General features: G+C 48.4%; 5 protein-coding genes across 5 annotated transcripts; 3 read left to right on the forward strand and 2 right to left on the reverse strand.

Annotated features, from left to right (window-relative positions):
• Positions 1-2,341: 2,341 nt before the first annotated feature.
• Positions 2,342-4,746, reverse strand: A1O9_02194 (uncharacterized protein; the record flags this gene model as incomplete). Its single annotated transcript, XM_013407769.1, has 3 exons — positions 2,342-4,216; positions 4,349-4,534; positions 4,588-4,746. The coding sequence occupies 3 exons, from the start codon at positions 4,744-4,746 to the stop codon at positions 2,342-2,344; spliced, it is 2,220 nt and encodes a 739-aa protein (XP_013263223.1).
• Positions 4,747-5,156: 410 nt separating this feature from the next.
• Positions 5,157-7,161, forward strand: A1O9_02195 (uncharacterized protein; the record flags this gene model as incomplete). The annotated part of the gene is made up of 4 exons (XM_013407770.1): positions 5,157-5,356; positions 5,422-5,830; positions 5,892-6,144; positions 6,236-7,161. 4 exons carry the CDS (start codon positions 5,157-5,159, stop codon positions 7,159-7,161), a joined length of 1,788 nt encoding a protein of 595 aa, XP_013263224.1.
• Positions 7,162-8,150: 989 nt separating this feature from the next.
• A1O9_02196 (uncharacterized protein) lies at positions 8,151-9,762 on the forward strand (the record flags this gene model as incomplete). Its single annotated transcript, XM_013407771.1, has 4 exons — positions 8,151-8,555; positions 8,613-9,115; positions 9,174-9,266; positions 9,324-9,762. The coding sequence occupies 4 exons, from the start codon at positions 8,151-8,153 to the stop codon at positions 9,760-9,762; spliced, it is 1,440 nt and encodes a 479-aa protein (XP_013263225.1).
• A 700-nt stretch (positions 9,763-10,462) lies between these two features.
• A1O9_02197 (uncharacterized protein) lies at positions 10,463-10,966 on the forward strand (the record flags this gene model as incomplete). The annotated part of the gene is made up of 1 exon (XM_013407772.1): positions 10,463-10,966. One exon carries the CDS (start codon positions 10,463-10,465, stop codon positions 10,964-10,966), a length of 504 nt encoding a protein of 167 aa, XP_013263226.1.
• A 234-nt stretch (positions 10,967-11,200) lies between these two features.
• Positions 11,201-13,211, reverse strand: A1O9_02198 (uncharacterized protein; the record flags this gene model as incomplete). Its single annotated transcript, XM_013407773.1, has 5 exons — positions 11,201-12,080; positions 12,144-12,333; positions 12,385-12,644; positions 12,699-12,861; positions 12,908-13,211. The coding sequence occupies 5 exons, from the start codon at positions 13,209-13,211 to the stop codon at positions 11,201-11,203; spliced, it is 1,797 nt and encodes a 598-aa protein (XP_013263227.1).
• Positions 13,212-13,237: the final 26 nt, after the last annotated feature.

A 13,237-nucleotide genomic window follows, 5' to 3' on the forward strand; every position in this document is an offset into this window, starting at 1 on the left:
AAATAATTGATGTGGCTCCCCCACTACCCCGCTAGGGTGATTTAACAGAGTCCGAGGTCTAAAGCCGTCCCGCTCCTTCGGAAGCCTCCACAATCTCGGCCAAACGACCTCGGCTAACCCCGGTCTCTTTCATCAACGAAACGCAGTGGAGTGCTGTCTGATAACCTGGGCAAGTTGTGGGACCTTACCCAGACCTGCGCTCATATCGTACGAGGTGAAGTCTCACAATCTGCATAACCAACAATCGTCTCAGGACTGTATTGCTTGCCTCCATGCTTGCCCAGACACCAATGTCCACCGCTTCCCCAGAAGCAGACCACGCCACAAGTGACTCAAGAAGCACCCAGCCGCACGACTGGCCAGCAGAGCGTAATCCAAATCAATGGGACGTTCACGATGCCCATCAGGTACCGGAAGTCTCCTTTCTCCGCCGCTTTAAAGCCGCCCTGCTTTTGAGCGAAGATGCGATTGGTTGTCGTCAATATTTCACCGAGACAGCGAGTGTCGAGGGTTCTGTCCGTGCTGTGGATGATACCGCTTCGGTAGGAATCACCGCCAATATCATTGTTGTTGCCAAATGTAGGAGAACTAATTTCTCTGAACAGGGAATAGGACGACAGTATACTTATCCAATGGCTATTCTTGCAGAACTGCCAGTACTCCCCGAACGCGATGTCCTTACTAGGATGCAAGCACAGTTCTTCACTAGCTTTAGCAATCACGTGTTTTTAAGCTCCGTTACTTTCCCGGCTTCTTCTAATGTCTCAATCCCCCCATATCTTACAATTGCACTCGCCTGCCTGGGCACTGCAGCTTCGAAGATCACACTAAATGGTGAAGGAGCGCGGCGTCAGCCATCAGTTTCTTCCAATGTCTCAGCCTCGGATCTTTTCCTCGCTGGTGACGGCTTGTGGGGTGTGATGATGGAAGTCGACAACCGCGAAGCTCGACTCCTTGAATCAGTATTGGCCGTGAGAACACCCCACCCAGGCTAGAACAGAAATCCTTGATAGCATTTCACTAAGTTAACCCGATTTCAGGGATCCCTTTTTGCTACATATGGTATGCTTAGCGCGCAGAAAGAATTTTGGGATATGTCATCCTCGACACTCGCAGGAACCGCAACAATGGCCCGGCGTACGCGCATGCACTACGAAGACTCATTTGCAGTGATTGAGAAACCTTACTTACAGCAGAGCGCGAGTACGAGCAGGTACGTACCAATACTGTGCCCCTCCTGACTCTGTTGTACCAATAAACGCATAGTACTCTGATGTCCTACTTGTTTCTGACGGATGTCACTTGCGCCATCCATTGTGGGAGAGTTCCTTGCATCTCGACCCAAGAGCTCTTCATGCGAATGCCATCTTCACCACACAATTTCAGCCAAATGTATGGATGTCTTTTGTCGGGTGTTGGAACCTTGCCATCTGACCTAAGGGCGGGCGAAGATAGTATGCTACTTCTGACTGGCATCTGTGCAGACATACTATACCTTCAGCAGTCTTTTTCGAATCTGGCACCATCATTGGACAGGTCTGGCCAGCCCGACCATAATCCTTACGCTCCGCTCTCTCCTGGTGCCGAGGCACTTCGCCATCAGTTTGGCCTCGACGCGGCCCTGACGCGGTGGTACCAATACTTTGGAGAGCTTGCCGGTAGTGATGTACTTCTGATGTTCTATTTCTGTAGATTACTTCTAGCTCTGCCAGAGCTTTTGAGGCTCTCTGAGGTCGCAGGCTATCCACCAGATAGTAGGAGAACTTCAATAGCCCAACAACTGTCTCCCACAGCGATATCGAAGGTCTCAGATGAAGCTTTGAACTTTTCCTGGCAGATCTTGGAAACCTCAAACGCCCGTGCAAATGCGCGGGACGCCAACATTGCTATATGGGTTCCGTTCGTTCTTTTCTTTGCCGCATTAGCTATGTGGTCTCATCTAGAACAACAAAACTCGTCTACAAGCCTCAAGACCGGGAGTTTAAGGACTTTGAACATGTTCAAGGACGAGTTGAGTTTCTTGCCCTGGCCTTGCTGCATTGACATGTGTCAAACACTTGATCGATTGATGGGCAAGTCTATAAACAAGAATAGCCAACAAAGCCATCTTGCAAGCGGAACTGTGTGATGTTAAGAGGTTGACGAGAGATGTATCGCGAGACTTTTTTTTAGATACTTATTGGTGTCAATATTCTCATTGAACGTGCATAAGTGCGAACAGGAATTGCCGAGCTCTTTCGCTTCTAATGATTCATTTTCGTTTGATTTTTAGCCTCCGTAAGGGTAATGTGCCACGTGAGCTGATCAAGATGTGGATAAGAGGCTCTTGCTATGATAACTTTCAGCTAATTTTAAAAGCCTTCGAGACAGTTTTCGAGCTCTCCTCCACCCACATTTTTGCGCTCACAATGCCGAATACAGGAAGCTCAGCGAGACGACTCACAATATGGTGGAGTGTAGGTAGCTCTTGCTGGTTATGAGGCGTGATCTCAATACCGGCTTGCGAAGACTCCTTGAAGTTAACACGCATATCTGCTTTGGCTTCGCCGTTAGAAGTATTATCGCCATTTGGGAGATGACTAGCAGTAGTCGGCTGTTCCACGATCAGAATATCTTCTTCGATCTCAGATTCACCTCTGACAGGTTTGTCCGTAATTTTCGAGAGATATCTATGAACCAAGAGACACTCGCTTGTTTGCCATTTTTCAGGAGTTGCAACAAGATCTTTGACCCAGAATTTTGCCCATTGGACACCTCCCCAGGAGAGTATGGCACTCAGTGATCCGTTCGGGCCGTCTTCTAGCATAATATCGGAAAAGACACTCGGAAGCCCAAATTCCTCACGGCTGGCGGTAATAACATCGGCTGAGTTTTCGAACACGATAGGTACAAAATTGACAGGCAGGACTGTGCCATCTGGTTTCGTATAATTAAGACCGTGAATCTCAAAAAGAACTCGTTCGAAAGGCTTGTTCCCAAAAAGCTCCACCTCCCGCCGAGTTTGGATTTTGAAACTTGCGAGAGCGACAGTATCTCTAGTTGAAAAACTGTAGGACTTGTTGGGAAGGAGACTCCGCAACAAAGTCCCGCTAGTTTTGAATGTGATGCTGAAAGTCATAGTCTTAGCTTTTTGGCTTGTGCAAACTGATTCAAGTCGTAAAATTCCCGGCATGGGACCAAAGACAGTAGGCTGCCGCCAGATTGCTCCTTTGGTTTTCGACCACCTATACTCGCGAAGCGCCTGTGTAGTATTATGGTATTCGTTATGGCTGAGCGCATAGAAGGCCCGTTCTCGCCCTGTGTTCAAGTTAGCTAAAGCGAAAGCTTGAAGGAAATTGAAGTCATGGTGATGTTTCGTACCCTTCATCCTGGCCTCTTTCTCCTCTCCAGGCTTCACCCCATCGCCTGTTGAATCACGACTGTAGCCTTGTATCCTGGTTGCACGTTCATAGCGGATTTTGTTGTACAACTCCAATCTTTCTGGAACTTCTGCCGCAGTGATTTCCCTGGATAGAACGACGCTCAATGAGACAGAGTCCTCGATTGCTGTAGCCCCGCCCTGGCCAATAAATGGTGTGAATGCATGTGCGGCATCGCCAATGAGTGCTAGACGATCTTTGATGAAAGTGGGCATAGTCAAAGCATCGAAGAGTGGATACACCTTAAGCGAGTCACTATCACATTTTTTGAAGACTTTGAGCAGCGTCGGATTAAACTCCTGAAAAATTTCGATTACTTTCTCCTTGGACACGCTGGTGTTGTAGGTTTCAGTCGAAGCATTAGATTGGTGTGAAGGGTGTATGCAGACGATGTTGAGAAGTGTGTTGTTGACACATGGGTAAATGATGACCCTATGCTCCTGGGTGAAGTACATGTCCATCGAACCCAAGTCTTTCCCCAACGTGCTCGTTTCCGGGTCTGCAAGAATAGCTTCTCGAGGTACCATGAATCGGAACGCACTTTTGCCAATTGGGAAGCTGTCGTAATCGACTCCAGCGATGGCTCGACGAGTGATAGAGCGGACACCATCGGCACCGATAAGGACATCTCCATGGACAATATCACCATTCTCAAGGGTGACCTTCGCATTCTGTGCGTCGACTTCGACGATGCGAGATGAAATCTGGAGTTGAGCAGGCGGTCCTTCGTACTGGGAGGATATGGCTTTGTCTTTCAGCTGGGCGTGGAGATGACCCCGATGTGCTTGAAGCCAGCTCTAACTAAAGTCAGTACCATGAGCTACACGTCCAGTTTGTTGGGAGCTTGCATCCTGCCATCTGAAACTGTTTGCCTCGTTGTCGTCACGCGACAATAAGCTCCCGGCTGAGTTGTGGTACCTCGTCTGCACACTGATGAGCAATTTTCTCCCATCCTCGGATCTATCCTTAACAATATCACTTTCACGTACCTGAAGTAACCTAGTTGCTCCCCGCTCGGAGACATCAACTCCGAGTTTGAGCAGGACTCCATTCGCATTAGGACTCATATGAATCGCTGCACCGATCTCATCTGCAAGTTGTGATTGCTCGAGGATCTATTTTTGGTCAGGTCCAACGAAGTGGAACCGCAAGCATCATGTCTCCATACGTGTACATGGTGGCCCTGTTGCCTAAGACCGACAGCCGCCGTAAGCCCAGCAATACCAGCGCCAACAATTATGACCTTGATGGGAGAGACATTCGTTGCATTTTCTTGTGCATGCACTCCGTTTGCGGCTTGTGCTTCACTGTAATCTGTGCTGCCCATTTCCAAAAAATGATGAGTCTCACGCGTCAGATTGTTCTAAACCAAGTACGACCATCGAATTTTCATCGTCTGTTTTGAAGAATTTCTCTACGTGTGATTTTGAATCATCGACTGCCTGCCTGATCAGGTATGACCGTTACCAGAATGGTTCATCCGAGTGGTAGCCATGGAGATCCGGAGCTATCATTCCACCGATGGTGGTCGATTGGGTCCCGCCACAAAGTGCGACCACACACGAACCCCAGTGCTAAGAGTCTACAACCATTGTTTACGGACCACCAGGTTGACGCGACCGGCACTTTGAAGCTATGTATGACATGTTGCGCGCGTGAGATATCAGCATGAAATAATTCCATCAACCTCACCGTGGAAGGTTCCTTCAATTTAGGCTTACTGCGAATTTTCCCACGATGCCCAACATCATTCGAAAAGATATTCACCTCGTTGACGAGAAGTCATTTGGCTATATTTTTGAACAGAACGTCACCATTCAATTGAAAGACGACCGTGGTGTTGTCAGGGTCAATGTGTACCGGCCAAAATCGATAGAAGAAAAGTTCCCTGTGCTGGTCACCTATGGCCCTTACGGGAAGGACATTCATTATGCAGAGTAAGCCTGATTGCTGTCTCGATTTTCGTGCTCGATAATGCCATGATCATGCTCACTGTCTATAGTTTCCACGCCAAGTCATTCAGCGAGGTTCCGGACGAACACCACTCTGCACATTCCGCGTGGGAAACGCCAGACCCAGGTTTCTGGACAAAGCATGGCTACGCAATTGTGCGGGGCGACGAGGTTGGCCTTGGCCAGTCACCCGGAGAGCTCAATACTATGTCGCGTGATACAAGTTTAGCATTTAAAGATGTGATAGAATGGTCAGCTGATCAGCATTGGTCAACTGGCAAGGTCGGTTTACTGGGGGTAAGCTATTATGCTGGAAGTCAATGGCGAGTGGCGGCAAGACAGCCCAAAGGTCTCAAATGCATCATCCCCTGGGAGGGGATGTCGGACTATTATCGAGACCGATGCCGACACGGCGGTATACTATCCAACGCTTTTATCGATTTTTGGTGGAATCGCCAGGTACATTTACCGATTTTGTGCACCCTCCCCTCCCGAGGATCGTATTTCTCACTTTATTCAGGTTATTACGAATCAATATGGTAGGCCAGGGAGAGCAGCTAGCAATTGGGGTCCGGATACCCTTGAGGGTGATCTATCACTAGAAGAGCTCAAGAAGAACTGTCGAGACCAGACCGTCGATAACGCAAACAATCGCTTCCTCGACGATGACTACTATGCCTCTAAGGACTTTAATCTGAAGGATATTCGAGTGCCAATCCTTTCTGTAGCTAACTGGGGTGGAATTCATCTCCATTTACGAGGAAACATTGAAGGTAAGTTATAATATACTACTACACCATGTATTTGGTGAAGTGATATCGTGGGTTGCGAGGAATACTTGACTCTAACAAGTTTGGAAATTAGGGTTTATGTATGCCGGGTCAGAACTCAAATACCTACGCTTTGCTACAGGACGACACGATCTGCCGTTCTATACGAAGAAATCTGTGGACCTTCAGAAAAGTTTCCTTGACGCCTTCCTCAAGGGCTGTGATTCTGTTGGGTGGTCCACAGGGAAAGCACCTCGGGTTGAGCTGGTTGTTAGGAAGGGCAATCCAGGTGTCAACAACCCTGAAGCTGAGAAGGCATTCCCAACGAGGCTCGAGGAGGAGTGGCCCCTCCCTCGTACTACATACACTAAGTACTATCTAGGACAAGATCACTCATTAAGTGCAGGCCAGCCTTCACACCAAGGCATTGGAAATCTTGCTTATCAGGCACCGTCTGGGATCAAAGAGCAGTACACACTACAATTCAAGACAAGTCCCACCGAACGAGAGGTTGAATTTACCGGACATGTTGTCGCCCACCTCAACGTCTCGGCCAGCGCTCTAAAGCCTACAAGTTCGCCACCTAGCGAGATAGATTTATTCCTCACTCTACGTCATCTCGATGCTAATGGCAACGAAGTTTTTTATACTGGTGCAGATGGTGATTCTGTTCCAGTCTGCAAAGGATGGCTTCGTGTCAGCCTGCGAAAAACAAACGACCAGAACAGTCAACACAAATTTTGGCACCCTTATCGCGAGTATCGGTCAATTGACGTGCTGCCGGTCGTTCCTGGAGACGTCTATACTGTCGATGTGGAACTCTGGCCAACGAGTGTGGTCCTGACCCGAGGTGAAGTGCTCGTATTTGAGGTATCATCGGGAGACACCCAAGGCGCTGGAAGGTTTGAACACAACTCTTCTATTGACCGTCCTCTGGAGAGGCTCCAAGGGTTCAACCACATCCATTTTGGTGATGGGCTGGAGAACTATATCCTACTACCTGTCATTCCAGCAGAGTAGACTTTTATTTGACAAACGATCGATAGAGATCAATGGCAGAATAGTCACAGGATGTCTGAATGGGCTTCAAAACTGGGAGACATTGCCACTCGAATTATCCATGAGCTTTTCCTCCCTTTTCTGTCTTAAAGCACGTGAGGCGTCCACAAGCCGTACTTTAATGGCCTACCATTCCCCACCTATTGGATATCCCCAAGGCCACTCTCTCCAACGACCAAGTGTAAATCTCCAGGCCTTACTGACAGCCTTTTGGGCGTTAGTCAATTACCAGCTGTGCTTCAGGAGCGCTCGCAGCGAAAGTGTCAAGGGCTTACTGAGACTACAAAAACACCAGAGAACATCATGACAACAAAGCTTCCCTCCCCAATATCGCGACCCGCTGGGCGGCTGAAGTATCTGTGAGTCCGGCCAGGTTCGCGAAAGGGTGGGACTCTATGGTAGGTTGAAAGCCAATTTTGAGCATGGGAATTTTCAGGAAAATCTGTGTCGATGCTCCATCCTGATGTGTCTGCTGGTGCTGTTTCTCCTCCAGTTCGATGAATGTCATAGACCTGTAAGATTTCGCGCAGGGATGTTGGTTCGTATGTTGTAACTGTAGTCGTCTGGGTTTGCGACATTGTACAAGCTTCAACGCAGCTGCTTTATGAGTCGGAATGGTTAATGAGAATAACAGGCGTCAGACTGACCGCAATTCATTTATGATGACCACCAAAAATGAAATTCTGGCATCTCCTGGGCTACATAGACATCCCAGTGAGGAGAGGGCCTTGGTACCCGTGAAGCTGGAGTTCCGAGAGCAACCCCCCAGGCTCGGACTCAATTCTGGCCGCCTATGGATTGTGGACCCCAATGTTTTCCTTGGAGGGTGTGTGCCCCTACACAATTGTAACTCCCGTGTACAAAGGAAAGGCAATGGTGGAATCTTCAAACAGCAGCTTCTCCATATCATCAGGACGAGTGGTAGCTACAGTTCGACGAACACGACTACCATGGCTACAATTTCTAAGGAATTCCCCAACATACAGATATCCCATCTTGACAGCCGCGCGCACTCATACCGCTATAAGCAAGCACAGTTCCACCGCCTATATGATATTTTGACTAAATCATCAAGCACGCTGAAGCTGGCAATACAAGCTGACTCTGTATTGACCTCAATGGAAGCTGATTTCGAATTTGCCAGCACGCTCTTAGAGCTTCGCACTCATTACGACTCTCTTGATCTAGAGAAAGACCTAAGGGCGGCGCGAAAAGTGGAATTGGGCCTCGACAATATCGAGAGAACACGGCCAGTCGGCATTGTCTACATCATTCCGTCAAAATCGAGTCTGGCCTTCTCGGTTCTCTCGGCCTTGGGTGCTGCAATAGCTGCAGGCGCTTGTGCTATTGTAGAGGTGAGTTACCAGAACCCCTTCGACCTGATAGATAATACTAATTCGGAATTGGCGCAGCTACCCCAGACGCTGACACAAACTTCTGCGGCATTGAGGAAGATTTTGACTGATTCTCTGGACTATGACACGTTCGCTCTCTCAAGTTCTAGACCAACGTCTGATTTTACCAGAAAGTGTCTTCTTGTCAATCAGACAGAGGAGGTGATCAATCCGTTAGAATGGGCACAGGTCCTTTCCTCCCCATCTGTCGCAGGGACGGTGGCAGTGGTAGACCGCACGGCTAATCTCTCAGAAGCTACGCAAGCTGTTGCTGAGGCGACCTTTGGTTTCAGCGGCGGGTCTGCTTACGCACCTCAGCTTGTTCTCGTGAATGAGTTTGTGGCGGAGCCATTTCTGTCAGAGCTTGTGTCAAAGTTCGCACGCGACCTGGGCACAACGTACCAGAAGCCAAATGGTCATATGAGCAGGCTACAGGAAGCTCCAAAAGAGTCATCGAAATTCGATAACTTGAAAACTGTGGTCTCTGGATCTAAGGGTGACATTGTTGAAATACTGGATCGGTAAGAGCTACTTATTCATGCTTGCACAGCTAACTTGATGGGACTGACATTCCGGTAGGTGTACTCCTTTCTTTGAAAGGAAAACTCCTGAACGAACGATATTGGTTCATCGTATCAGCAGTCTTGATGATGCACTTAACGTTTTGAAAAGGTAAGTTCACTCAAATGATGATGATTTCTCAAAGTTGACTGACAACTCTGCCACAAGCCAACAGCTGGCTGCCATTTTTCTCTTCGCGGGCCTACCCCAGGCGAACTATCTTTCGCGGTTCATCAATGCTGATCTTTGCACGATAAATCACATTCCAATGGAATTGCTCGTTGGGCCTGTCGCTCCCAGACATCCTAGTTTGCCTTCTACCTCGTCTCCCCGTTATGCGTCAGCCATGTTCACTATGCCAGCTCCACAATATCTACCAAAACCCCACTCTGCACAGTCCTTGACCAATCTGAAGGACCAGGAGCTTCTCCGCAAGCTCAGAGACACGGCCATGCAGCCATTGTTGCCCATCGTGCGAAAGAGCGGCCACCAACTCAATTTTTTTGGCCAAGCCATCTTTCTGGGCTTTGGTATGGCGGTTACAAGCATCATTGGTGTTAGTATTGGAGGTCTATACCTTGTGCTCCGGCAGTATCGTGTCAGGTGATAATCAGGATTTTGACATAAGCAGCTGCTAGGGGATCAGCGAATACTATTTGGCTCCGCATATACAACATCGCTAAAGCATTCACAGCCCTACCAATGTACCCTCGTAAACATTTCGTCTGTGGATGTGCGCTCTCAATCCTTTGTGTCCTTTGAATTTCACGTGAATATACCAGTGCAGATTGGCAAAATTGTGGCGCACCGGGTAACTCCAAAATGCTCTTGAAGGAGCTTTGATCGACCAATAACCTTGGAGTCGTCCATTATCCCAACCAGTGGGTCCACCGCCAGAATAGTGAGGACTTACTACATTCTGGAGCCGGATGAAGGTCAAGGAGCCTGCGGATGCGCTGGTGGAGATTCAGCTGGTGGGCGTTGTGATGTGGGACAAATCTTGAGGAAGGGGTGCAACGCAGTGCTCAACATCCGACCCTCTAACCCCGGCTCCAGATGTTCACGTAGAATCATCACGTGTGCTTTTCATTTTTTTGAAGTACTACGTAATGGTTGAACAGTTGCTCCAGGTTCCGTGATACTCTAATATCGTCCGTAGTCCTCGCTCAACACTACCTGCTGTAAGTCAAGCTGAGACACAAGAAAACGATTCGAAGCAGTTCTTCTTGAAATGGTACTGTGAAGCCAAAAATTATATCCAACGCAGTCCTCAATAAAGGATTTGTCAACAGCGCAACCTACAAGGAATGGCATCATATTCACCCTTACCTCCAATCAGACGAGTCGTCACCGGCCATAATGCTGATGCCAAAGCTTACGTCGAGCGCGACGACTTGATCAACGCCGAGGTTATGGACCACGGCAATGCTGCTCAGTTACTATGGTCAAGTGACTCCATTCCTGCGGACGTCAATGTCACGGATGATCGAGCAAAAGTCAAGACTGGGATCGTGAACGGTGGTTCAGTAATGCGTATCGTCGACTTTCCTCCCCATTCCACCGGGCGCTTCCACCGAACAATCTCTCAGGACTATATCGTGGTGCTCAAGGGTATAGTATCGTTGACGCTGGATGATGGATCCAAAACACCGGTTGCAGAAGGCGGGGTTGTTGTTCAGCGAGCTACCATGCACGGGTGGGATAACGATACAAACGAGTGGACAAGGATTTTGTGTGTTCTAACACCTTCAAACAACCCAGTCGTCAACGGGGTTGAATTGAAACAGCACATGACATTTCATGTCGAATAGAGGCAATTTCTATAGAAATATGTGATTGAATACTAGACCCCGTTCATTGACACGCAAGTTCTTTTGTGGCTAAAATGTATGTATATTGGCTACACGCAACCCGCTGATTATTAAAACGGTCAAATTGTCTGTGAGTATGCGTCAACCGAATATAAATGTTGCGAGTCTAGAGGATGGGTGCCAGTCGTAGATAGTTCAAAATTGCATTGCTTAAAAAGCAGTCGTAGTCTCCGCTCATGATGATGGCTGGACAAATGGAACCACGAAGTGGGATGCCTCCTCTCCACCAATGTATAACTTGTGTAGACCTTTGTTGTTTGCCTTGAACGCTCCCCTCAAGGTTGGAAACTCTGCCAAGTACATTGGATGACCGCTGATCTTTATCACCAGGCATTCATCTTTCTCAAAAATGATCCCTCCCGGCCAGATGCTAGTCTCAACCTTCACAACTTTTCCATTTGGAATACGCTCCTCCATCAAGTGACTGTGTGAAATGTAGTGCGGTTTTGAGATGCGAGTGTCGATAGCACGGTGACTTGCTCGGATTTGGCCATGAGGACCAAGGTATACCACCGGATTTGTCAATGGAACCTTTTCTCGCGAGATTCCCATGGCGGCCATTTCGTCGTCGGGCACATTGTAGCTTCGAAGTATGCTTCCATTCTTATCAGCCTTGCGGACCTGAAGGAATATGTCCATATCGTCTAGGTCATTGCAAGATAAGTAGAGAACCGCCCGTACAGAGCCGATAAGAAACGTTCTCTCGGGTATCTTCCATTTGAAGTGAAGCTCATGGGAATCATTGTCTACCTGTTGAGCGTCGGCATCAGCTTGGTAAGAGACAACCCCATGGGACTTTCCAGCATCTCCAAGCAATTTTCCATGGGCCCCTGCATAAAGCGTTGTATAATTCGTCTCCGGTGGAGGCCATGCCTTGTAAACCTGATTTCGAATATTGCACTGGTTATAGCCCAATAATGAAACACGGACCTGAGGGGTGGACTCCCACCCATTGTCAACACCTTTGAGGTAGCGATCGAAGAAGACCTGGAGCTCATCACTGGTTCTTTTCTGATACAAGTCATGCCATTCCTGACTTTCGTGTATCCGCAGCCTGTCAAGGTATTAGATCGATTCTCGTAAATGTGTCATTGCGTGAAACACGTATGTTGCATACCATTTCTTGTTGTGTGGAATCTCTTCAAAGCCCCGTAAGCTCCCAGGCAAATGGAGGAATGTAGAGTAACTGGCGAGGACATATGCTGGAACCTCTATGCTGGACACTAGTGCACGTTTGTCTTTCCAGTAGTCGTTCATGAGAGGGTATTTCTTCAGCATAGCTACGGGATCCTCCATGTAGCCTCTTCCTGCGCTATAGGTCAGTCTTTTTCCCTAGGTCATGGTCCGAATAGCAATACCTCTGAAATTCGTCATCATCCATTCTAAAAAAGGTTTGCAAGCGATTCCTCCCCGAACATGAATCTCCCTGTAAAGATCACCTGAGCCTTCAAGGGGAGCTATACACTTCAATGACGGAGGCCGCTCAGCCGCAATGTACCACTGTGATCGACCCAGCCATGAATTGCCTGCTGTGGCCACGGTTCCAGTACACCAGGGAAGTTTGGCAACCCATTCGATGGCATCGTGCCCATCTCTTCCTTCTTGGGTGCCAGCCCAGCTATTTGGCCGTGATCAGACATTGATCAGACACAGAGGTTTAGAGCAGACGAACCAGAGATACCCTTGCGAGTCCCAGGACCCTCGAGAGTCGATACTGACAATGGCATAGCCGCGAGCAGTCCACTCTGCGGGGTCAGGAGCTTCAAATTTCTCATAGCCCGATGTGTTGGCCCTTGGAACGCCCATCCTTCCGGGCATTATGTTCAAAGACAAGCCTATTTTCCCGAATTAGCTTAATTCTGCCTTCCTAGGCCTTCTTACCTCTGCCAGTTTTCCCATACGGGCTCCATGGGATGATAGCGGGTACTTTCAAAGAATCAGAATTCGCTGGACGAAAGATATCTCCTTTGAGGATGACACCGTCGCGCATTGGAACCTCGACATCTTTCTCATAAATAGTGTCAACCTCAAAAGCCTTGACTCCTTCTTCTCTTTGATGTCCCGCCTTGAGGATGGTCACTGAATGCTCTGGCCCATCATATCCGCTGACTCCAAGCTCAGGATGCTTGAGGGGTCGGAACAGAATGGGGACATCGCCAATTTTGACATTTGGTTCTTGCGCCATACCCGGATAATTTCTGGATGATGATA

Source organism: Exophiala aquamarina (genome assembly GCF_000709125.1).
Source record: "Exophiala aquamarina CBS 119918 chromosome Unknown aczIA-supercont1.2, whole genome shotgun sequence".
Classification (NCBI taxonomy): Eukaryota; Fungi; Ascomycota; class Eurotiomycetes; order Chaetothyriales; family Herpotrichiellaceae; genus Exophiala; species Exophiala aquamarina.